The 23,878-nt window shown below is 57.2% G+C and overlaps 2 protein-coding genes across 3 annotated transcripts; one reads left to right on the forward strand and one right to left on the reverse strand.

Moving 5' to 3' along the window:
- Window positions 1-1,960: 1,960 nt before the first annotated feature.
- On the forward strand, window positions 1,961-4,283 carry TMEM160 (transmembrane protein 160). The gene is made up of 3 exons (XM_032388401.1): window positions 1,961-2,168; window positions 3,202-3,294; window positions 3,933-4,283. The coding sequence occupies exons 1-3, from the start codon at window positions 1,961-1,963 to the stop codon at window positions 4,196-4,198; spliced, it is 567 nt and encodes a 188-aa protein (XP_032244292.1). The 3' UTR covers window positions 4,199-4,283.
- Window positions 4,284-4,395: 112 nt separating this feature from the next.
- NPAS1 (neuronal PAS domain protein 1) lies at window positions 4,396-21,321 on the reverse strand. Of its 2 annotated transcripts, none has more exons than XM_032388869.1 (12): window positions 21,243-21,321; window positions 19,247-19,429; window positions 18,595-18,830; window positions 11,379-11,452; window positions 11,015-11,104; window positions 9,332-9,503; window positions 7,878-7,993; window positions 7,491-7,648; window positions 6,877-6,983; window positions 6,414-6,561; window positions 5,562-5,656; window positions 4,396-4,999 (listed from the first exon to the last, which is right to left on the reverse strand). In XM_032388869.1, exons 2-12 carry the CDS (start codon window positions 19,366-19,368, stop codon window positions 4,536-4,538), a joined length of 1,782 nt encoding a protein of 593 aa, XP_032244760.1. In that variant the 5' UTR covers window positions 19,369-19,429; window positions 21,243-21,321; the 3' UTR covers window positions 4,396-4,535. The 2 variants fall into 2 exon arrangements, with proteins under 2 accessions (XP_032244760.1, XP_032244759.1); XM_032388868.1 differs by lacking the exon at window positions 21,243-21,321 and adding an exon at window positions 20,530-20,610.
- Between the last annotated feature and the right edge of the window lie 2,557 nt (window positions 21,322-23,878).

Here is a 23,878-nt window from a genome sequence, read left to right on the forward strand (position 1 = left end):
TGGTCAGAGAGCTGTTTTTCTGGATTCAAAAAGATCTCTACGCACTGTAGGGCATCTTAGAAAATATAGTTGTCTGGCTGCCCTGGAAGAAAAGGAAACCATTTCATGATGGTAAATAATTGTTTATGTTCAATCTCCTACACTCACTATAAGCTTTCCTGGGCCCCAGATTCTTTCTGTAAGTCTCTGATCATGCTTTATCTGGTCTATGCCTACTTAGAGTTCAGGTTTCTACTTAGGCACCCCCTTGCTGACTCCACATCCAGGCTGGGTTAGGTACCCTCTCTGGGCTCCTCTAGTCTCCTGGACTTCCCCAAGGATTTACTTATTTAGCATGTTTAGTGCTTATTTTCTGCCTATCCCTCTAGAATGGAAGTTCCATGAGAGTAAGGAGTTTTCTAATCCATGAACATGGTATATATTTCCACTTATTTAGATCTTCTTTAATGTGGCTCAACAGTATTTTGTAGTTTTCAGTGTAGAAATCTTGCATATCTTTTGTTAAAATATTTTCTAAGGATTTTTGGGTTTGATACTATTGTTTTTTGGGGGGGGGTTGATACTATTGTAAAAGAACTTATTTTCAATCTCATTTTGCAACTGTTTCTACTTAGTGTGTAAACATAAAATTGATTTTTTTTTTTTTAAGTAGGCTCCATGCCCAGTGTGGAGTCCAACACAGGGCTTGAACCCACCACCCTGAGATCAAGACCTGAGCTGAGATCAAGACTGAGCCACCCAGGCACCCCTATTTTGAAGATTTAATGAGAATATCCATGTAAAGTGAGAGCACAGCATCTGATACATGGTTAGTGCCCAATAAACATCAATTTGTATTACTTCACTTCTCCCTCCCTATAAAAGAAGGAGCATTCTAGTTCGTAACTCCTAAGGTTACAATGAGAATGAAATGACATCATGCACAGACTGTGCATAGCACAATTCTTGGCACAGGGAAAGCCACTGGTAAATGTTTGCTATTATTATTTACCAAGTCCCTGCTTATATTGGGTTGGGGGACATGGAGATGTGTCAATCAAGGACCCAGTCCACTGAAAGCTCACAGCCTATTGGCAGAGACAGATAAGTATAGAGATAGTTACCACACAGTGTAGTAAGGGGATATAAACGGAAATTTGCCAGTTTAAATCTAAAAGGAAACAGCAATAGTTTATAGTAGGGAAAATAGGAAAAACTTAGGGACGGGGATCCCCTGTGGTACCTACGTGTAATGCATCGGTATGAACCATTAAACTTAATGCTGTGGAACGGAGGATGGGGATGGTTGGCTGGCGCACGGGGTGAAAATTACTTTTCATTAGACCCTTTTGTATCTTTTGCATCTTGGATTGTGTTCAAAATAAGCAGTATTTTTTAAAATAAGAAATTATGCTGTGAAAAGTATTCAATGCCACCAGTCAATGTTCACGACTTACTGTTATGTGAAAAAAAGTTAATTTGTCAAACGGCATCTCGTTTTACACTTACCTAGAAAAAAGACGGGGCAGGAGTACAACAAAGTATTAGCAGTAACCTCATCAGTGGGATTAATGTTGAGTTTTGCTTTCTCCTCTCGGCTTTTCGAGATTTTGCTAAGGTTCTACATTAAGCAGAATTTTGTTTTGTTTTGTTTTTGTTTATTGGCCATGAGAATTAAAGTTATTAACAAAACTACAACTCCCAGCAGGCATCATGCCCCCGGCTTCGGAAGACAGGCCTTCTATGGGCGCAACGTTCGCTGGGATTCGTAGTCCAGTAGCAGAAGCAAGGTGGGACGCGCAGTACCGGCACAGATGACAGAGGAGGAATCACCGGCAGTGTCGACCAATGGACAGTGGGGGCCAGCCCTGAGTGGCGCTCGCAAAACCAATGGGTGAGCCGACGTCCCTGAGTGACGTGTTCTTCAGCCTACGGGCGGCCCATGGGGGCGGGCCGGTGAGCGGCGGCCGTAGTGCGAACCATGGGAGGCGGCTGGTGGTGGGCTCGGGCCGCCCGACTGGCCCGGCTCTGCTTCCGGGGGGCGCTGCTGCCGCCTCCGCGGCCCCGGAGCGGGGGCGCCCGGGGGTCTTTCGCCCCCGGCCACGGCCCCCGCGCCGGGGCTTCGCCACCCCCCGTGTCCGAGCTGGATCGTGCGGACGCCTGGCTCCTTCGGAAGGCGCACGAGACAGGTCTGAGGCTGGGGTCGGCCCGGACAGGAGAGGGGGTTCCGGATAGCCGAGCTGTCGGCGCGCGTGAGTGGGGGGTGGGGACGGGGCTCCTGCTGGAAACAGGGCCGGGGCTCCGGAGAGAGCAGGGCTTCCGTATAAGCGCAGGGAAGTGCTCGCTGCAAGAGCGCAGTCTGTCCGCAAAGAAGGGCTTGCAGATGGGACGGTGTCCGGTTAGTGGGGTGCAGTAGGGATTGGAGAGGTTAGTCGGGCTAGGACTGGCAGCCTTATAAAATTGCACTGCCTGGGCGAGAGAGGCGTCCAGAGAGGGTTAAGGGCGGGGAGTTGCCTCCTAGAGGGGTCTGCGTTGAAGGAGCCAGTTCAGCTTGAAGAGGCGACCACTCTGCATTAGGCGGGAGTGTGGATCCCCACCAAAGAGGGGGCGAGTTCCGGATTGGAGGGAGGAACAACCAATAATAGAAAAGCTCTGGGCTGATTGGAGGGCCAGGTGATCCAGGCTGCAGGGGGAGGGGCCTCACGTGGAGAGGGTAGATAGAGGCTGGGGTAAGGGTGTGGGGTTTGTAACCCGACTGGCCCGTTAGCGCCCCACCAGGGACTTGAATGGATGTAAATAACAGCAAGGAAGGACGTGCGCAGATAGTTGATAGTTGGCGTTAGGGGGAGGCTGGAGAGAGACCTGAAGTGAGGGAACAGCTTGTCCCCGGGAGGGAGGATACACATGTATGGGGGGTGGGACGTTGACCGGGATGACCTCTTGGGATCTGCCTGTCCTCAGATTTAGGTCCTGCAGTTTGGGTTCCTAGATACTCCTCCACATTCTGCAGACTGTCTTGAATCTTTGATGCTGCGGAGTTTGGGGGAGAGGGCTCAGAGATGGATGGAAGCCAGAGTTTGGGCGCGGGGATAAGGTTAGGTGGAGGGCTGCCAGGACTAGGCGGGGATTTGGGGTGGGATAACACCATCCGGGCAGATGGGGTTGGGGGCAGGGTTTGGGCTGATGCTGATTTCTTGCCCCCACCCACCCCCCTTCCTGTAGCATTCCTCTCCTGGTTCCGCAATGGTCTCCTGGCATCAGGCATCGGGGTCATCTCCTTCATGCAGAGTGACATGGGTCGGGAAGCTGCCTATGGTGAGTGCAGACCCCCCACTCTCGCCCCCCCCAGGAAGTGTGGGCACTTGCGCCCCCCCCCCCCCCTGAGGAGGTTGGCCCCCCCCCCCATCCTCCCTGGTGGCTGTAGATTCTTCTCTGCCCCGTCCCAACCTCCCCAGTTAAGTGTGGATCCCCTCACTCTTTCCCCCCGCCAGAAGCCACCTCACCCTCCCTCCCACCCACCCCGACTTCCTGGGCACTGGGGAGGGCGGTGGGTCCTTGCCCCCTCCTATCCGACTTCTCGACAAAGAGGAGAGTCCCGGCTGAGCCCCTCATGCTGGCTCAGCCCCAGACTGGCCCCGCTGCCACCCCTCCAGCCCTGTTTTTGCTCTCAGACCAGCTCCCCACTCCTCCTCTGGTCCTGAACCCCACCTCCACATCCTAGACACCCCCCTCTGACACCTTCTCGAGTCTCTGAGCTTGGGTCTCTACCCCTACCCTGACCTTGAGTTTGCCCCATTCTCTAACTCCACCTCAGTTTCCTGAGCCACCTCGGTCCCCGGGTCATCGGGCTCCCAGACCCGGGCCTCCAGCCACCCCACTGCAGGCCGGCAGCCCCCTGGCCTGGGAGCTCGGGCCCTCCCTCCCGCTGACTGCAGCCTTCTCCCCCCGCACAGGCTTCTTCCTGCTGGGCGGCCTGTGCGTGGTGTGGGGCGGCTCCTCCTACATGGTGGGCCTGGCGGCGCTGCGGGGACCCATGCAGCTGTCGCTGGGGGGCGCGGCGGCGAGCGTGGGGGCCGTGCTGGCCGTAGGCCTGCTCTGGGCTTGTGCCGTCGGCCTCTACATGGGTCAGCTGGAGCTGGATGTGGAGCTGGTGCCCGAGGACGACGGGACAGCGGCTGCTGAAGGCCCCGATGAAGCAGGCCGGCCACCACCAGAGTGAGTGGCTGGGCCACGGGGAATGGCCGGGCGCTGGACGGCCGGGGGCCCAAGGACCGGGACATTAAAACCTGACCCTTCGCCTGCTCCATGTTCCGAGTAGTGGTTCCTGCAATGGGGAGGGTGGGGCGGGCGTGGGAGCCAGGCGAGGCAGGTGGAGGTAACCAAGGAGGAGAAAGAAAAGGAGAGGAGCCCCGAGGCCCCCGGAGACCGAGCCACAGAGGAGGAGAAGGTGTTTTAATTTTCCGGGCGGGCCGACAGGGCTGAGCTCAGCCCTAGGGCAGTGCCCTCAGGCCCCACCTGTCCCTCAGGGTCCGGCTCTGTAGGCAGATCTCCAGTCCTCAGTCCCCCTTCCGCTGCATCCTGGTGCCCGTGGGCCCCGGGTACGACAGGCCCAGGGTGGGGTAGAAGGCCTCGGGGAGGGTGGGGCCTGGGCCCAGCCTCTGCAGGTGCGGGTACATGAGGCCCAGCTCCGCGGGGCCATAGCGGATGGTGCTGGGTGTGCACAGGCCCCGCACGACGGGGGGCAGGAAGCCCGCGTGGAGGAGGGAAGGTGGGGGGTCCCCAGGAGGCCCCAGGCCCCAGGGCCGCACCAGGTCCTGCTTCAGGGCCCCTGCCCGGATGACAGAAGTAAACTCAGGCCGAGGCAGGGCCGGGTGGCCAGACGGCTCCTCGTCCCCACTGTCCTCCGGGTCTTTAGCCTCCCCTGGGCGAGGCTCCACTTTGATGCGTTTGCCCCGGCTCCGGGGGGCCTCGTCCTTGTCTAGGGGGGCAGCCTGCTTCCCTTCCACTGGAGGCTCTGGCTCTAGAAGAGGGAGACATGAAGGGCGCTGGGTGTGTGCGTCCCCAGCCTTCAGTCTTCCCGTCTGTGGAATGAAGCTGAGCTCGGTGGTCTAGACCTGTGGGTCTCAGCTGGGGCCATTTTGTCCCCTAGCGGGACATGTGGCAGTCTGCAGACATTTCTGGTTGCCACAGCTAGGGTGGACGGTGCTCCTGGCATCTATGGGTAAAGGTTGGGGATTCTGCTAAACACCCTACAATGCACAGGACAGCCCCCAAAGCTGAGAATGATCTGGCCCCAGATATCAGTAGAGGGGAGACTGACAAACCCTGGTCTAGACCCGTGTTGTCCGACAGAACTTTCCTCGATGACGTTCCATATCTGTGTGCTCCAACGCATTAGCCACTGGCCACGTGAGGCCACTGAGCCCTTGAAATGTGGCAAGGGTGTCCGAGAAACTCAGTCTTTCATTTTTGATTAAACGTAAGTCACCACACGTGGCTAGTGGCTTCCAGACTGGAAAGCTCAGGGCCCAGAGACCCCTTCCCTTGGAGCTTCCCGGGGTGAGGTGGGAGGTGAGGCTCACCTGTGGGCTCCGGCTCTGGGCTGGATGCGTCCTCACAGGCCACACTGGCCGGAAGCTGGAAGGCATCCAGAGGGGTCTGGCCACCCTCGGCTTGGCTGGGGACAAGACAGGGGGTGTAGAGCCCCCACCCCATGGTACTTAGGGCTCATCACTGGAACCCCCCCCACTCCAAGCTGGGGTCTAGCCCAGCTTAGCCCCGTGTCCCGAGGCCAGACCTGGGCAGCTTGTGCCCCCCGCCCCCCCCGCGAATGTCACCACCTGGGTGTCCCCTGGGTACCTCATGCTCATCTCCCCTCAGCATCTTCCTCTCAAACTGCTGCTCCTCTCAGGAGCCCCAAGCCAGCCCATCAAAGCCAGAGACGTGGGTGTGAGCGGATGCCACCCGCCCTCCTCCACGTGCACTGTCTGGCATTCCCCAGACCTGCCCCAGGACCTGCCCCAACCTCTTCCCTGGGCTCCCAGCCCCTGTCGTGTCCCTCGAAGTCCCTTGCAGCAGCCAGAGGGGTCTTTCCACAAAGCAGACATGACTGTGACCCTCTCCAGCTTTAAACTCTGCCATGGCTCCCCAGTACCCCAGAATCAAGTCCAGACCCTCTGCGTGGGACTGAGGCCACTTCAAAGCTCCCTCCTCAATCCTCTGTCCCCTGCAAGCAAGGTCACCCCACCTCCGGGCCTTTCCTCTCACTGTCCCTGTCCCCCTCCTGTTTTCAAACCCTTCTGGGCTTGTCCTCTTTGAAAAGCCCCCCCCCCCCCCGAAGAGGAGCCCCCCCCACCCCAAGCTGGGGAGAGACGGCAAAGTCTTGCGGAGGGGTTCTGAGCCGCCCTACGGGGCGCACGGGCTACAGCCCTCACCTGAGCACGTAGCTGACCCAGAGCACGTGGCGCTCCCCGGGGCTCTTCCCGCTCACGGCCACGGTGGCCACGGACTGCAGCCACACAAAGCCCCCAGCCCGCTGCAGCCAGCGGTAGTAACCAGTCATCACCTGCCCCTTGTCCAGCACTGGGCCCAGCCCAGGGGCCGGCCGAGACAGAGACAGGCAGGTGGACAGGAAGATGGGGCGAGAGAGGAAGACGGGGACAGAGAGGGTGACGGTAGGGAGGAGACAAGGGCAAAAGTACAGAGCGGGAGATGGGGAGAGACCGAGTCAGAAGGACTGAGCACTAACCTGGCACGGGGGCCTTCTGGATTTTTAAGGGGGGCGGGGTCAGAGAGACACCACGGCCCCTGTCCTCCCACCCCACGTCTGAGCTGTGGCTCAGGGTGCAGGGATTGGGGGCACTCAGGCCAGGGGTGCTAGGAGACAGGGGTTCTCACGGTCCAGGTGGCTCTGGCGGATCCTGGCTGCGTCCTGTCCGTGGACAAACTGGTAGCAGCTGCGACCCACGAGCTCTGAGGGCCCCAGGTCCATGTGGTCGCTGACTCTGAGGACAGCAGGTGACAGAGGAGTTGAGAAGGGGTCTGAGACCAGGGGGTAGAGGACAAGAGGCAGTGTTGGCTCTGGAATCACCAGGAGTGCTCTGGGCCTCAGTCTAACCCTGGGTCAAATGGGCGTAACACTAGTGTCCCTCCTAGGGTGGCCGTGAGCATTCAGGCAGGTGGCACTGCTGGGTGCGGGGTGGCCCCGGGCACTCGGAAGACTCTCAGAGCGTGGGGACGATTTCCCATTTTAATTTTCCCCACTGTGCGGGGCAGGAGACAAAGCGGGGCGGGGAGGGGCGGGGCTCTGCAGAAGGGGCCTCGGACAAGCCCCGCCCACCCTCCCCACCGGGCCCCGCCCCGGCCTCCTCCTTCCGGTACCTCCGCCCTCGCTGCTCTTCCGTCCCCGGGGCTCCCCAGCCCCCGGGGCTCCCCAGCGCAGCTCTGACTGCCCGCAGCCCCAGATCTCCCGCGTGGCCCCATCCGCCCGCCTCGGCCCCCAACCCCGGTACCTGCTCTCACAAGCAAGGATGGTGAGACCCAGGCTGAGACGGAAGACGATCATATGTCCGTGTAGCGGCAGCTCAGCCAGGGGGGCCGGGGGCAGCGTGTGGCCCAGAGCCACAAGGCCCAGGGAGCGGGCCCGAAGGCGCCCCGTTACGTGGATGACCTGCAGGCGGCAGGCGGGGTTGGAGGAGAAGCCTGGCGAGGCCGGGGGGGCGGGGGCAGGGGGGAGGGGGGGGGGGGGGGAGGCACGGGCAGGAGGACCACAACCCGGCCACCGGGCCAGGCTGCGGCTGTCACCCACAGGTGCCGGGGCACAAGGACATAGCTGGCGGAAATGCGGGGGCTCTCCCCAGGTGGGCGACAGAAGCTGGGGCCGGAGAGCTCACACTCACCTTGTACCCCGAGGCCTTGACGTGCAGCCCCCTCTTGGTGAGGGTAGATTTCATGCGGATGAAGAAGGAGCGCTCCTGGACCCGGGAGAAGGGAGGCACCTCGGCGGCGCTGGCCTCTGGGGTGGGGAGTGAAGGAAGGTTACGGGGTCCTGAGGAAAAAACACACACGGGCCCCCCTTGCCCCCAGTACAGCTAGCCAAGGGTCATGGCCACGGCCTAATGGTTACACAACCTCACTGAAGTCATATACCAACCTCCCCTCTGAGCAGCAGCCAGCCCGGTCTCAAATATAACCCTGTCCCTTCCTGCCCTGAAACCGCCATGGCTCCCTAGGACCCTTGGGATAAAGCCCAGCTCCTCACCTTGGCCTCAAACTTTGGCAAGAACCGCCTCCCGCTGACACCAACTTAGCTACAAACTCCAGGTCTCAGGTGGGACAGCTCCTCCTCCAGGAAGCCCTCCCTAACCCCCAGGCTGGGTCAGGCATCCCTCTGGGGTGGGACCCCAGCCCTGACCACTCTGGATCATCATTCTCAAGGGACTGGTCAGTCTTCCCCACCTGGACTGTGAGCCCAGAGGGTAGGGCTGGGGCTGCTGTCATCTCTGTGTCCCCAGCCCTCCCCAGCACAGAGCAGTAAGACCCACAAATACAGATTAGTCTCTAAATCCTGTGGTGGTCTTATAGCTGCTCACACCCAGACGGCCCTGTGCCTCAGTGGGACCCTCGTGTGTGTCACAGACATCTCCCAAGCTTGCAAGCGCTGCTGACAGCTCAGATGCTTTTGGTGTTAAGCAAACCCGATATAAGAAGATCCTACTTACAGGAAAGTTAGCCTCCAGTCCCCCAACATCTCAGAGCTAAAAGGAACTTTCCGGGTAATCTCCCAACACCCACCCTCTCCAACATGGAGTGGAATTTTCCACTGGAGAGAAGGCCTGGAAGCACAGATGCTACAGCCAGACAAACCTGGGCTGGAGTCCAGCTCAACCACTCACAGCTGTGTGACCTGGGGCAATTAACTTAACCTCTCTGTGCTGTGCCTCAGTTTCCACCTGTGCAAAATGAAGACAGTGATAGTTCCTGCTTGCGGGGTTGTGATTAGGATTCAGTGAAATTACGCACTTAAAGGCACAGCACCTGTAAAAGCCAATGAGTGTGCACTGTTTTATTATTACCAAAGCCAGGTTCCAGCTGTCACCCACAGGCACCCATCTCCACTTGGTGGCCAGAGGGGTCTTTCTAAAATTCAAATCTTGGGGAGCCAGGCAGCTTAGGCAATTTTAGGGAGCCAAGTCTTGTTGCCTCGGTTTAGCCTCTGATCATTTTACAAAAATTTGCTTTGCACAGCTCGAAGGAGAGTGGTTTTTGTTTAAAGAAGACATGGCTGGATACAGTGTACCGGGTGTCCCTTGACCTACCCTCAGCCGCCTTCTTTGGGGGCCCTTGGAATTACCGATCTCAGGGGTATCCGCGAGCGAGGAGGAAGACGAGGAGGAGGAAGAGGAGGGAACGGAGGGCGGGGTGGGGGGCCCGGGGGTCGGGGCCCGGAGCCCCAGTTGCTCCAGCACCTCGGAGTGGTCCCCGGGATGGATGTAGTCGAAGACGCTGCTACCCGTCAGCTCCACCTGCCGGCGGAAGAGGGGACCGCAGAAGGCGGGTAAGATGCGCGCGCAGTCACTCGCCCGGGGTTCAGCCTCGGGCTCACTCGCCTCCGTTGCAGGCGCGCTTCAAGCCAGTTTTGTGTTTTTATTAGAATTTCTATTTAACCTTTTAACCTTTTTTCTTTTTGACCTTTTTTTAAAAGGAGATACAAACTTAGGCTCTAATGCCTTTCTCACTTCAAACCCGGTGATCATTAAGGATTTTCTGCACCTGCTTATTAAGAAGCCGCGTGCCTGCTTCTCATAGCTTCCATTTGCCCAACTCCCACCCGCACGCAGCAAACAACTGTGCCCGGAAATGAATCACAGGATATCCCAGCAGCGATGGAGATCAGGATACAAGCAGTGGGGTGGTTTTCGAACTCCTTAAAGAGTTGGAACTTCTCAATCAGATAGACTACCATTCAGTTCACTCCCAAATCTCTCAAAGCAATCCAAATCTCTCAAAGCAATCCCCCTTTGCTCCACACCTCCCCCAGTCCAGGTCCCTATCTCCCCCCCCCCTCCCCCCCCCCCCCACTCCAGGCCCCCCCCCCCCCCCCCCCCCCCCCCCCCGGCTGTGTTCCTGCCCCAGCGTCCCCCCTGCTCTTCTGGCTTTCAGTCTCCACTTTAATACCCCTACTAAGTTACTCCTCTGACCATGCCCCTCCCCCCCACCACACACACACCTCAGAAGCCTCCCAGAGCTCCCACTGCCCCTGGGTTTGCGATCACATGCTTCCCTCTGAACTCCTCCTCATCAAACCCTTCCCTGCACCAGCTGCAAGCCTTTCATCCACTCTTCCTCCCCCCTTCCCCTTGTCCATATTCCCCTATCTCCAGGGTCTTCCTCCTCCAGGCATCTCCAACAACTCACTGAAACGGTGCTCACAAAGGCCAAACACCGAGCACCGGCTTTTCTAAATTTACCATTTGGTAAAACCTTTGTCAAAGTGATGAGAGGATAGCAATTTGTGCTGAATGGATTGGGGAGGCCTAAGATGCCCCCCAGGAGCCAGGCTCCCCAGGGATGGGGGTTTTCAGTTTCTGCTTTTAACTCCCAGTGCCACCTGCAGGAGCTGGGGCAGAAACAGCTGGTGGAAGTAAAGACAAAATGCAAGCCAGTCCACTGAAACGCCACAGAAAATCTTCCAAAGTTGGCAAAACCCAAGCCCTCCCAATACAAATGGTTGCAATTCTTTACAATGGGTAAGAAAAAGCAAGTTTTGGTAAATATGGTGCATCTGGCTAAGGCTCATCGACAAACTGATCTTTCTGCTGATCTGCTTTCTTCAAACTGACCTGTTACTTTAATAACAAACCCCCTCCCCCGCCTGTCATGTGGAGCCTCCTGGGGCTCCCAGGGGTGCACTTTGAGAACCATGGATCCAGTTCACTTTTTAGGCTGGGATGGTGAGGCCAGGAGAGAGAAAGGGCATGCATCACGGGCCAGCAAGGGAGATGCCAGTCCAGGCAGCCTGCCGCGGGCCCCTTACCTGTGACAGACCCAGATAGATGGAGACGGTCTCGGAGATGTAGAGGAACTTCCCTTCCTGGTTCAAGGCAAACACGAAGCCATCCAGGGACTAGGGTCGGGAGAAATAGGGAGAGGGGAGAGGAGGGCTGGGCATCTGTCTGTCCAGCAGGTAAGTGGTAAGACATTCTGAAATCTGGCTCGCCACCTAGGATGGATTAATCTGGGGCGGGGGAGGGGCTTTCGTGGCCGTGGGAAAGGGCGGGCAGGAGCGGGGAGCCCCGGCCTGATGCTCTCATGGCATGGATGCTGGAGCAAACGGTGCCGCTCTCCGGAGGTGGCCACCAGGTGGCAGCAAGGAGCAGCAGGCCGGGCAGGGGCCTCACCTGCAAGATGTGTCCTCCCAGGTGCTGCTCGAAGACTTCAGACACCAGAGCCACGGGGCCCCTGTGGCCTGGGGCTGGGGACAGAGGGAGGGGTGAAGCCGGAGCCTGTTGGTAGGCCCCCATTCGACCCAGCCTACAGATCTCCCTCTCTTCTCCCCAGTCCTGGAGCCGTCTTGGGGCGCTGGGGGCCCCGGGCCCGTCGGGGAGAAACCTGGGCTCGTGGGGAGGGGTGGGAGGGGCGGAAGCGGCCTGAGACACACAGACAGACGCCAGAGGACGCAGGGAGCCGTCCATCCACGCATCCATTCAGAAAGTCTCCCTGAGCCCCGGCTGGGCAGCAGGCCCTGTGCTGGGGACACAGAGGCGGCCCGGACGGCCTGCTCTTCCCCTCACGGAGGCACCCGGGGCCAGGGGCAGACACACCACACGCAAGCAACTAGCAAATATAGAATTATCATACGTGCCAGGGCCATGAAGGATTGAAAAGGTGGTGTGAAGTGAGGCCTGTCGTGGGAGGGGGCATTTGAGTTCAGACCCGAAGGATGGCAATGGGACAGACTGAAGAGGAGAGAGAGACAGACAGAGAGACATTTGTACAGAGAGCCAGAGAGAGATAGAGAGACAAAGAAACAGATATTGAAAGACAAAGACACCAGACAGACAAGCAGTTGGACAGAGAGACATACAGAGGGATACAAGGAATAGAGAAAGAGAGAAGGACGTTGCAACTCGACAGAAAAAGGACAAACAGGGGTGCCCGGCTGGCTTAGTCCGTGGAGCGGGTGGCTCTCTCTTGATCTCGGGGTCGTGAGTTCGAGCCCTGCATAGGGTGTAGAGATTACTTAAAAATAAAATCTTAAAAAAGAAAACCAAAACCCCAATGAGGTGTCACCTCACACCCACTAGGATGGCTAGAGTTCAAAGAGAAATGTTGGCGGGGATGTGGAGAAATCGGAATCCCTGTGCATTGCTGGTGAGAGTGGAAAATGATGCAGCCGCTCTGAAAAGCAGTATGGAGGTTCCTCAATAGGTCACATATGGGGGCGCCTAGGTGGCTCAGTCCGTGAAATGTCTGCCTTCGGCTCAGGTCCTGATCTCAGGGTCCTGGGATTGGGTCCTGCTCAGCGGGGAGCCTGTTTCTCCCTCTCCCTCTGACCCTCACTCATTCTTTCTTTCTCTAGTGCTCTCTCTCTCTCAAACAAATAAAATCTTAAAAAAAAAAAGTCACACATAGAATCACCTGCCACACAACCCAGCAATTCCGCTCCTAGGTATATACCCCCCAAAGAACTGGGAGCAGCTGTTCTAACAAATATCCTACACAGATGTTCACAGCAGCACGATTCCTAACAGTCAAAAGGTGAAAACACCTCAAAGGTCCATTACCTGATGGACAGATAAATGAAACGTGCTATATTCATACAGTGGAATATTATTCAGCCAGGAAAATGAATGAAGTGGGGACACATGCTCTAATGCGGATGGACTCTGAAAACATTATGATGGGGGCGCCCGGCTGGCTCAGTCGGTGGAGCATGCGACTCTTGATCTCAGGGCCATGAGTTTGAGCCCCACATTGGGCATGGAGCCTAATTAAAAATAATGTGAAAACATTATGCAAGACACAAGAGGTCACACACTGTGATTCCATTTCTATGAATTGTCCAGAGCAGGCAAATCCATAGACAGGAAGCGTTGGTGGTTGGAGGGGGGGATGGGGAGTGTCTGCTAATGTGGATGGTCTTTTTGGAGGGCGATGAAAATGTTCTGGAACCAGATAGAATGGTGGTTGCACAACCCTGTGACTGTACTGTCACTGAATTGTACACTTTATTTTATTTTTTAATTTAATAAAGCCCACTGCAGGGCTTGAACTCACAACCCTGAGATCAAGACCTGAGCTGAGATCAAGAGTCAGATGCATAATTGACTGAGCCACCCAGGTGCCCCCTGTACCTTTTTTTAAAAAAGATTTTATTTATTTATTTGAGAGAGAGAGAGAGAGAGAGAGAGAGCACAAGCAGGGCGAGTGGGAGAGGAAGAAGCAGGCTCCCTGCTCAGCAGGGAGCCCAACGTGGGGCTCAATCCCAGGACCCTGGCAGACGCTTAGCCGACTGAGCCACCCAGGCGTCCCCACTGTGCATTTTAAAATGGTGAATTTCGGGGTGCCTGGGTGGCTCAGATGGTTGAGCGTCTGCCTTCGGCTCAGGTCATGATCCCAGGGTCCTGGGATGGAGCCCCACATCGGGCTCCTGGCTCAGCGGGGAGCCTGCTTCTCCCTCTCCTTCTGCCTCTCTCCCTGCTCATGCTCTCTCTCTCTCTCTCTCTGTGTCTCAGATGAATAAATAAAATCGTAAAAAAAAAGGTGAATTCCATGTTATATAAATTTTACTTCAATTAAAAAAAAAAAGTTTTAAGGGGCACCTGGGTGGCTCACTTGCTTATGCATCTGCCTCTTGATTTTGGCTCAGGTCATGATCTCAGGGTCATGAGATCGAGTCCCGAGTGGGGCTCTGTGCTCAGAGGGGAATCTGAGATTCTCTTTCCCTCTCTCTCTCTCTCAAATAAATAAATATTTAAAAAATATTTTAAAAGAGATAGGGACAGACATATGTAGACAGAGAAATTCAGAGACAGATGAAGACAGAGAGACGTAAAGAGATGGAGAGAACAGAAAGGAGATGCTCAGAGAGACATACAGAGAAAGAGGGCGACTGACAGAAGGACGTGGCAAATGAGACCAAGGGCAAAGAGAGACCCAGCCCCCTGACCCGGCCCCCAACAGGCAGGAGCAAAGGTGGGAGAGTGTGTGTGTGGTGGGGGGTTGGAGCCTGTTTCCACGGGGACCCTCTCCCTGACCCCGTAGAGAACCACCTCCCAAGGGTCCTATGTCTGGATTGGGGAGCCAGGGGATTCAGTGACCTTGAAGGTCGCCAGGTCTGGTGCCAAGCCCCAGGGCTGGCCCTCCCTGGCTGTGTGCCCTGGGCCCAGTCCGTTCGCCTCTCTGTGCCTCAGTTTCCTCCTCTGTCAAGTGGCTTTGCAAAGAGGGCTGACCGCACTGGCTGGTTGAGCATTCGGTCAGCTTAAGGAACAGAGAGGGCCCAGCACCCGCCTGGCATACGACAGGTGCTCCCAGAGGCAGAGCAGGGATTAGCATTAATAGTGTGATTACTATTGTTATTTCCAGACCATCAAAACACCAGGCAGCCAAACCCCGCCCGCACGCCCCCCTCGGGACTCGGGTGGGGCCCCCAGCCCCGCCCCCAGCCCCCTAACGTCTTGGCCACGCCTCCTTCTCCCAGGAGCACCTCCCGCTGTTCGCACCCTTTTCCCACCCTTGGCTGGAGCTCCAGGAACAATAAATGGGGTGGGGGGTTGATGGGGACCCCTCCCCCGAGATGCAGCGCGAACCAGCCGGGTGACAGGCAGGAACAATGCCGCCTGCTAATTGTCGCAATTTTCCCCTGTCATTTTTGCTAATTCCTTCATTTTCCCGCTCACAGGATCAGCCCAGGTCAGACTGAACGTCTGCAATTAACAGCCTTAATGGGCACGTCGGACTGGGGGTGCGCAGGGGGAGGGCTCGCTGTTCCCCCATTGGGACGGGAGCTTTGGGGTAGGTCCCCATCACTGACTGATGCGTCTTATCACCCCCTGCTTCCCCCTCCCCAAACCCAACTCCCCAGCCTCCTCCCCCTGGGTTCCTGCCTCTCCAGGCAAATGCCTCAACTCCGCTGTCCCCCAAATTACACACGTGGCTCTTTACTGCTCCCAGATCTGCCCCTTCCTCACACCCAAATCCCCAACCATCACCCAGTCATTCAACAAACATTTGCTGCGTTTCTCATTGGAGCCTGACTGCTGGAGAAAAAAAAATTGTCCCAGTTGTCATCACAGAGTGGGGACTGAGGGGAGGTGGGGAGAAGGCCGCTCCCAGGTCTTAGAGGTCTGGTCACCTCCTATTCTCAATTGGTCTGAGACAGAGTCACTGTCTGGGGAGAGGGAAGCCTGGCTCCCTGGGGGCAGGCCTGAGGGCCTCTGCACTCACCTCCTCACGGGTCTCCCTGCTTCTACCCTCACACCCGCCACCTCCGGCTCCCATCCCACTTGGGCTAACAGCTAAAGTCCCCACCAAGGCCCACGAGGCCCTGCAGGACCTGGTCCTTGCTGTCCACTCCCTGCCTCACCTACTCCTCTCTGGACGCCTTGGCCTCATTGTGGCCTGCACCCAGCGACCTGATTCCTGCCTGCCTCAGGGCCTTTGCACTTACTCCCTCGGCCTAGACTGCTTTTCTTCCAGCTTTTCTCAGGCTTGTGTCCTCACCTCCTTCCTCGCCTCCTTTGAGCTCAAAGGTCCCTTCCTCAGAGATGCTGTGCCTGATCTGTGAATGAAAATGTCAACCCTCCTCCCCTCACTCTGTTCCACAGTCACCCAACAAATATTTCGCAAGCCCTTACTGTGCCCCAGGCAGTGTTCTAGGCTCAGGGAACAAGGTGTCATGGGGGAGAGACACAATGAACAAGAGAAAGAAGAAATAGGGTCGGATGACAATAGGTCCTTTGGAAAGAAATAAGACAGGAAAGGGAGTCAGGGAGTCCTGGGGGCAGGGCTGTTGTCAGTGTTCATAGTCAGGGAAGGCCTTCCTGAAGAGCTGACATTTGGAGGGAAAGAAGTTACTGCGGGAGGGCACAGCAAGTGCAAAGGCCCTGAGGTGGGAACGTGTTTCTCTGAAGAACAACAAGGTAGCCAGAGTGTGTGTGTGTGTGTGTGTGTGTGTCTTGTGCGGCAGGGGGTGGGAGGGAGTTGAAGAGGTGAGAGGGGTAGAAAAATGAGATCAGAGAGGTGGGGGGCAGTGGGCCTCCCATGAAGGATCTGTAGGCCCATCCTTGAGGTCAGGGACTTTGTCCTGTTCCCTGGGGTGTCCCTAGAACAGGGCCTGGCACAGGGAAGGTGTTCAGTGGGTGTTGAATGAATGCTGACCACTGATGCAAGATCCAGGCTATCTCCTCCCTGGACTCAGAGGTCCCGGGCTAGCCTTCAACATCCATTGTGCTGTTTTACAGCCAGCCGACCAAGGCCCAGAGGGAGACTGGGACCTCCAAGGTCCCCAGAGACCTATGACCAGGCCAAGTTGGGAGGCTGAGAAGGGGCCCCCTGAAGCCAGTTGGAATCTCAGCTGGGCCCAGGCTTGGCTGACGATGCCTTGGGCAAACAGTTTCACCTCTCTGGGGCTCAGTTTTCCACTTCTATAAAATGGAAACATCGCTTTCCTCCTGATGTTTTTTGAGAGGATTAAGCAAGTTTTGTGGGTTTTTTGTTCTGTTTTTTGTTGTTGTTGTTGTTTTGCGTGTTATTTGTATATAGTGCTCAAGACAGTCTGACATGCATTGGACATGTTTGCTATTATAATTGAGGAGGACACGGGAGCACCCTCCCCTTGGGAGAGTGGGAGGCACCCTGCTTTGCTCTCTGACTAGCTAAGACGCTGTCCTCAGTTTCCCCGGGGGGGTGGGGTGGGGATTATGGAAGCAGGCCCTTGACCTCTTGCTGGGGACCCTGTGAAGCAGAAGACACCTCCAAATTCCTACTCTTGGGGCTACAGGAGGGAGTCCACGCAGTACCTCCAACACATACTGTCCTGGACGGGGGGGTGGGGGGGGGGGGGCGGGGGGGCCTCCGGGGAGTAGAGGCTGGGGGCGTCGACCAAGTCCACGGTCTGCCCCCTCAGGGCTGTGTCCTCAGCGGGCGCCCATCCCCTTCAAGTGCCCAGCCAGGCGGGGGTGGGGGCGTGGGGGGGGAGCTGGCCGCCGGAGGAGCTCTCGGCACCCCCTCCCTCCCTTTCTCTCCCCGCGTTCGGGACAATAGACAAGATGTTTATCCCCCGCCGGCGCACATGTTGTTCGCGGTAATGACAGTAATCAGCGGCGCTAATGCGGCATTCTCTCGGCGCCAGTCAATTCGCCTAATTACCGCCTGGGAAGCCGGATTATTTAAATTTAAATGGTGATTTATTGCGAGCTTAATCAATGCTATTTTCTCTCCCCCCCCCTCCTCCCCTGGGACCAGGGCAGGAGGGGAATTGGAGCCCCTCCAACCTCACCCTAAGGACACCCGTTCCTCTGGTGGGGAGTGTAGCCTGGGGTGCCCCGGCCCGGTCACCTGCGACCTCGGATTAACACGATTCACTGTCTGCTTGTCGCTGACAACGAGCAGCAGTAATACGTCAAGGTAACAGTAACATAACACTCCTAGGTATCCATCAATAATAAAGTTGAATTCTAATAAAAGGAGCTAGCCGGCTATCTGTATCTGTGTTTTACCTCCTCTATCTTTTTACATAATGTAAATTGCATTTCTCTTCTCTACTTCATAATTGGGTCTTGGCTACTAGGATGTCAGTCTTGGGTGGGGGGCTTTTATCAAGCCTGTGTACGGCTGGATCCTGAGGGCTCAAAGCAGTAGCTGCTTAATAAACCACAGGCCCCAACAACTCTGCAGGGTCACCACTAAGAGTCACTACGTATTGATTGCACGTGGGTCTTTACACACGTCACCTGGTTGATTTTCACCTCAGCCCTCTGGGTGTGCTTGTGGACTTTCATCAGGATTCCCATTTCATGTGTGAGGCACAGAGAGGTCAGGTGGCCTGCCCGAGGGTCACAACGCTGGGGGTGGCCGAGTGGGGACAGGACCCAGGAGAGTCTTTCTGAAGCTCTCCATCTTACCTGCCAGCTTCTACTGTCTCCCTCCCGCTTTCCCAAACTGGGAATTCAGACTCCAGAGTCCTTGTGCTCCCCCCCTGGGGCCCCTCAAGTCTGAGTGAGGGGGTTTCTTGCCCATGAGTGGATGGGGAGGCCCAGGCTGGGCCCCCCTCTGTCCCGCCCATGGAGCTGCGGGCCTTTTTTGTGATAATAACGATTCATCTCCCCTAATAAAAGTAACAGCATTGGCTAGTGGTCGGATCCCTGGTGTTGCGGGGCGGGGGGGGGGGCCCCTTAGTCGGGCCAGAATTCATGAAATCATCCCTACCTCGTGTGCCCGTTTTACAGATGAATAGACTGAGGCTTGGAGACTAGAAGTCACCCGGTTGGGGCACACAAAAGGTCTGGCTGACTTCCAACCCCGTGCTCGCTGTCGGCCAAGGAACTGGGCAAGGGCCCTCCGGTCCAAGAGAGTGCATTGGGAAACCCCCCGTCCCCGCGCATGCGCACTCACCAAGGCCGGCCGGTGGCCCCGCGGCCCGCAGTCCCCAGGGCGGCGCCCCGAGGGCGGCGAAGCGGCGCAGGCGGAGGTAGGTGACGCTGAGGCGCACGATGGACGCCTTGTCCAGCTGGCTCGAGATGGCTCCGGGCAGCGGGAGCAGCTTGGCCAGCTCGAAGAACTCCAGGTTCTCCTTTCCGCGCCGCGAGCGCGCCGCATTCCGGGACTTCTCCTTGCGCTGCGCCTGCAGGCTGGGCGGGCGGCGCGGAGGGGGCGTCAGCGGGGCCGCGAGGCTCCGGGGTCCGCGGCCTGGGGGAGCCCCGCCCTCGGGGCCTCGGAACCGGGCGGGACGTGGGAAGTGGATTCAACACTGGAGGTGGGGGCAGAACCTGCGTGTGAATTCTGCACCCGGCCGTGGGGACAGAACCTGGGGTGTAAATAAATTCTGGGGGGAAGGAGGTGGAAGAGGGGAGAAATTAAATGTTGGGTAGACTCTGAGGAAGGGGGGTAGGAACGGAACACGGTGGGGGTTGTTTGTAGAACAAAGGTTGAGCTACTCTGGGTAAGAAATTCTCGCTCCGGAGGGCGGGGCAGCAAGCTGAGTGTGAATTCTCCCAGGACGCCCTTGGGGGCGGGGCCACGGCCCGAGGGGCGGGGCTTTGCTCACCAGGGTCCGGGCGGGGCCTTGACCACCAGCCCAGGCAGAAAGTCCCACGGGACGCTGCGGCCACGACCTCCCCCGCACTTGACCTCGCCTCCGCCGCCACTGCTGGGGTAGGGGGCCGCCATCTCCGCGGGGGCGGCCTCAGACGGGCTCAGAGCAGCCTGCGGGACCCGAGACCCGCGTCTCCTGCCGCGGAAGGGAGCCGGAGGCAGCGCTCGGTGCCCAAGGGGGCCCCCCCGGGAGACCCGCTAGGGAAACTGAGGTCCGTGCGGCGCTCGGGGTCCCAGCAAGGAGCTGGGGCTGGATGGTGCCTCAGTTTCCCCTCCCCGGGGGCCCCGGGACGGAGCCCGCTGTTCTCACCCTGCCCGGCCCCAGGCGAAGCTCGGGGCGAGGACGTGCCCCGCCGCCGCCGCCGCCGCCGCCTCCCCCGCGCCGCCCGCCAGCGCGGCCGCCTCACGCCCGCGCCGGGCCGGCTCCCGCATACCAATAGGCGCACGCGGCGCGCATACGGATCCGACCGGCCCGCGCGCTGCGTGCCAAGCATGCCCAAGCCGGGCGGGCGGGGGGCAGGCGCCTCGCCGGGGCCCAGGCGCGCCCGGCTCCTGCCCCGAGAGCCCTCTGTCCCGGGGATCCGCTCTCTTAGCCCATCCCAGGAGTCCGTTTGCCCTCATCCGCGGTGCGCCCATTTCCCTGGCTGGCCTAAGGAGGTAAGGGGGGCAGAGGGCAGGGACCCCACCCAATGCCCTGCCCAGGGACCCCCCCCCCAGGCCCTTGGGGTGTGGCCATGTGTCCGGGCCGCCAAATCTCCTCAACCACAACTTCCTTCCCGAAAACCCGGGCGTGCGAGCCACAGCCCGCGACGCAGTGGCCAGAGCATCAGCCAGAGGACGCCCGCAGGATGGACCCGACACTCGGGGCCCAGGTGTCCTGGTACTCAGATCCTCCAGAACCAGGAACGTGTTCAATTAGGTCTTCATTCCTCCGGGACTAGGCATTAAGGATTCCCTCCCCCACCCTGCCCCCAATAGCCAGGCCGCCCCCGAGCCTCTCCAGCCAGGTGTCCAGATGCCCTAGACCTTGGTGTCCAGGTATCCAGCCCCCTATCCCTCCGGGACCCAAACATCCGTGTACTCCTTCCCCCCAACCTCAGGATACAGGCGTCCTGATACCCTAGCCCCCTGCACACTGGAGTTCCAGCCCCCTGTTTCTTCAGGACCCAGGAGTTCCCTGGCCCCTCCTGCCTGCCTCCCGGCGTCCCCTACCCGCAGGACCCACAGCGCCCTTACCTGGCCGCGGGGCAGGCTCCGGGCGCGGCGTGGGGCCGGCCGGGCGGCGCAGAGGGGTGGCCCCATAGACCCCGGGGCAGGCCGGGCTCGGCGGGGCGCGCGGGCTGTGGCGCTCGGTTCTCCGCGCCCGCCGCGGCCTCGCAGACTTGGGAGCCGCGCGGACCGCGCCGGCAGGCGGGGGCGGTGTCTGCGGAGCCCCGCCCACCTAGTCTCCGCCCCCTCGGTCCGGCCCCCGCCACAGCCTCTTCGGCCTTTTGCTGTGGTAGGGGCTTCCCAGCGAGGGACTCTGGAGCGGCCCCGGGACCCGAGTCCGCTCCGCCCACGGCAGCTTCGGGGGTCCGGCCCCCTCCCACCAGAATGAGAACCTCGGAGCCGGGGCTTCCCCATCTCGTCCGGAGTCTCCATACTCCAAACGGAGGAGCTAGCACCTTAGTCCCCCAAGAGAACCCCGAGCTCCAGCAGCCCCTCGGGCAAGGCGGGCATCCATACACCCAAACCCCGTGTAGGGGTGGAGACTTAGCCTTCAGTACCCGCGCCAGGGATGCGAATCCAGGCGTTCGAGACCCTCCTTTCCCAGGAGAGAATTTCAGGGTGTGAGCATGCCCTCCACAAGAAGGGGGCCCCCGCACCCAAGACCTCCCCCCTTATAAGGCCAGGTTTTGGCGTCCGGACCTATCCTTTCTCAGGATACTGGGACCCAGGTGTCGGAATACCTTCAGAGAGCAGGATCCTGGGGTCTTATTGCTACAGGATTTCTATTCCTTCAGTGCCGGAGGTCCTTGGTCACGCGGCTTCCAAAAATGAAGAGGTAGACTAGACGAAGAGTGATGGGCAGCGATGCAAAGTTTATTGAGCAATATGGTACAAAGCTCCCGGAGAGGGAGGGGACCCGAGAGGGTTGCCCTTGGAGTTTCTAAGTTTAGGGGTTTTTATGAGCTCTTTTGCGGAACTATCTTAAGCAACCGGGGTGTGCCGAGTGGTGCCAATCAGGGCTTTGATTGCTCTCTGTCTACGTATTAGGTTGATGCTTACCTGGGGATGGTCTTTAGGGCTGACGTCTGGGGGCTTATGTCTTAACCGCCCCTTGCTCGTGATAGTGACAAATGCTTTGTGGTTAATTGTTTTATTTTAGGACATTTTGCAGAAGTCATTTCTGCAAAGGCTGCAAAACACAATGCTAGCGTGGTCCTGTCTAAGCTGCAAAACAGGATGTCAGTGCTGTTTTAGCTGCCCCGAATTCCGTATTTTCTTGTTGGGGACCCTGGCCCTAACTACCTAACTGCGCAACTAACTCCTTACATTATCTCCTCCCCTCCCGGGGGGGGGGGGTAGGGAACGGAACACCAATATCTGAGCTCTTCCCAGAAGACCCCAGTGCAGTGCAGGAAGATGGAGTCTTGGGAGAGCCAGGCAGGCAGAGAGGCCTGGGCAACCAGGCATGGATCTGTCTCTGGTTGGACAGATGGAGAAACTGAGGCACACACCTCTGAACAGTCCTGTGCACTGGCTGATAGGAACACTTTTTTTTTTTTTTTTTTTAAGTAAGCTCTACGCTCGGCGTGGGGACTACAGGGTCAAGATTTGTATGCTCGGGACGCCTGGGTGGCTCAGTCTGTTAACCATGTCTGCCTTTGGCTTGGGTCATGATCCCAGGGTCCTGGGATTGAGTCTTGCTTTGGACTCCTTGCTCAGCGGGGAGCCTGCTTCTCCCTTTGCCTGCCACTCCCCCTGCTTGTGCTCTCTCTCTCTGTCTGACAAACACATAAATAAAATCTTAAGAAAAAAAAAAAAGTTGTGTGCTCTACTGACTGAGCCACCCAGGTGCCCCTGATAGGAACATTCTTCAACCTGCACATGATAACCACAGTTAACAGCTTAGGGATCACTTATGTTCCCCTCATTCTTTCCTCCATAGCAAGGTTCTGAGCTGGGCTCTATTACTAAGCCCATTTTACAGCTAGGGAAATGGAGGCATGGAGAGACTATATAGCCTGGTTATGTTGGTCTCTCAGCCAGTAATATTTTCCTATTTATCCCCAGAGAGACTTGAGAGGGTGTCAGGTAGGAATTCAAGATCAGATCAGTGGCTTCTATCTCCTGACACCCCTTCCTGGCTGTGTGGCCTGGGCAGGTGCTATCCCAGGCCTTGAGAGGTGCACTCACGCTACCCAATTGATTTATGATTACATACACACAGAGTTTGTCAAGGTTAAGAGACTGATTGCTGAGGTTCAAACCCCAGGTCTGCCACGAACTCCTGTGTGACTCTGGGCAAGGAACTTCACCTCTCTGGGCCTCAGTATTTTTCTTTGTAAAATGAGGTATATTTCTACCTAGTACACACCTCATAGCATGGTTGTAAGCATTAAATAAGTTTATCCAGAAGTTCTTTAAGTGTGACCTGGGGACTGGTTCCTGAGACCCTCTCAGGGGGTCCGCGAGGTCAGATTTTCATTCTGAGACGTTTTATGTCTTTTTTCACTTCATTCTCGCACTAGCGTCCGGTGGAATTTTCCAGAAGCTGTACAGCATGGGATATTGCAACAGACTCAATGCAGGAGCAGCCTTGAGGATCCGGCTGTCTTCTATAATGCCAGACCTTACGGACATTAGCAAAAGTGCAAAATAATGACCCTCCTCTCACTAAAATGTTTTGTATTGGAAAATATATATATTTTTGAAAATATATTTTTCATAAAATGTTATTAATGTTAACTGGTAATAGGTTTATTATTGCTGTTTAAAAATAAATGTCATCTTTTAAAAAATTCTCCGTCTTAATGTCTGATATGGCTTATCAGTCAAAAATAAAAGCTCTTTGGTCTTCCCTAAGAATGTCGAGAAGTCCTGAGACCAAAAATCCTTTTACCTGTACACCACTCAGAGTCACTGATAAACTCATATGCACACCACTAAGGGCCTCAGTTTCCCATCTGTGAAATGGGTGCGTGGCCCTGGGGTATCTGCACTCTTCGGCAGCTCTGAAGAAACAGGATAGCTTCTGGGCCATGGTGTGTGTATCCAGGCAGGGGCCCTCCAACTGGGAATGAGCATTTCATGAAGGGCTCTTGACAAAGGTTTGGGAAACCCAAGAGGGCTGGTGCAGCACCTAGGGTAGGCAAAGCAGTGAGCAGTTAGCACCTGGGGCCTGAAGAGGGAGGGGAGAGAGATGGTAGGGGATCCTAAGACTGGGGTGGCTGAGACCTTCATGGTCTCCTACCCAACACCTCTGCTAGCCTGGCCTCCACACCACTCAGCTGCAGCCTGCTGGCTCTCCATGGCCTTCCTCCACCTCCACTTTGAAGATGTTTCCCAAAGCACGGAAGGTCCACTACTCCCAAAGCAGCAG

Source organism: Phoca vitulina, unplaced genomic scaffold (genome assembly GCF_004348235.1).
Source record: "Phoca vitulina isolate PV1807 unplaced genomic scaffold, GSC_HSeal_1.0 scaffold52, whole genome shotgun sequence".
NCBI lineage: Eukaryota > Metazoa > Chordata > Mammalia > Carnivora > Phocidae > Phoca > Phoca vitulina.

Bases quoted from the DNA above. Each gene is read 5' to 3' on its own strand.
- TMEM160 (XM_032388401.1), top strand. From the start codon at position 1,961: ATGGGAGGCGGCTGGTGGTGGGCTCGGGCCGCCCGACTGGCCCGGCTC. The intron at 2,169-3,201 runs GTCTGAGGCTGG...CCCTTCCTGTAG, and splicing joins TCGGAAGGCGCACGAGACAG to CATTCCTCTCCTGGTTCCGC. The intron at 3,295-3,932 runs GTGAGTGCAGAC...CCCCCCGCACAG, and splicing joins GGGTCGGGAAGCTGCCTATG to GCTTCTTCCTGCTGGGCGGC.
- NPAS1 (XM_032388869.1), bottom strand. From the start codon at position 19,368: ATGGCGGCCCCCTACCCCAGCAGTGGCGGCGGAGGCGAGGTCAAGTGC. The intron at 7,649-7,877 runs GTGAGTGTGAGC...TGCCGCCTGCAG, and splicing joins TCAAGGCCTCGGGGTACAAG to GTCATCCACGTAACGGGGCG. The intron at 5,000-5,561 runs GTGAGCCTCACC...TCCCTCTTCTAG, and splicing joins CCCAGAGCCGGAGCCCACAG to AGCCAGAGCCTCCAGTGGAA.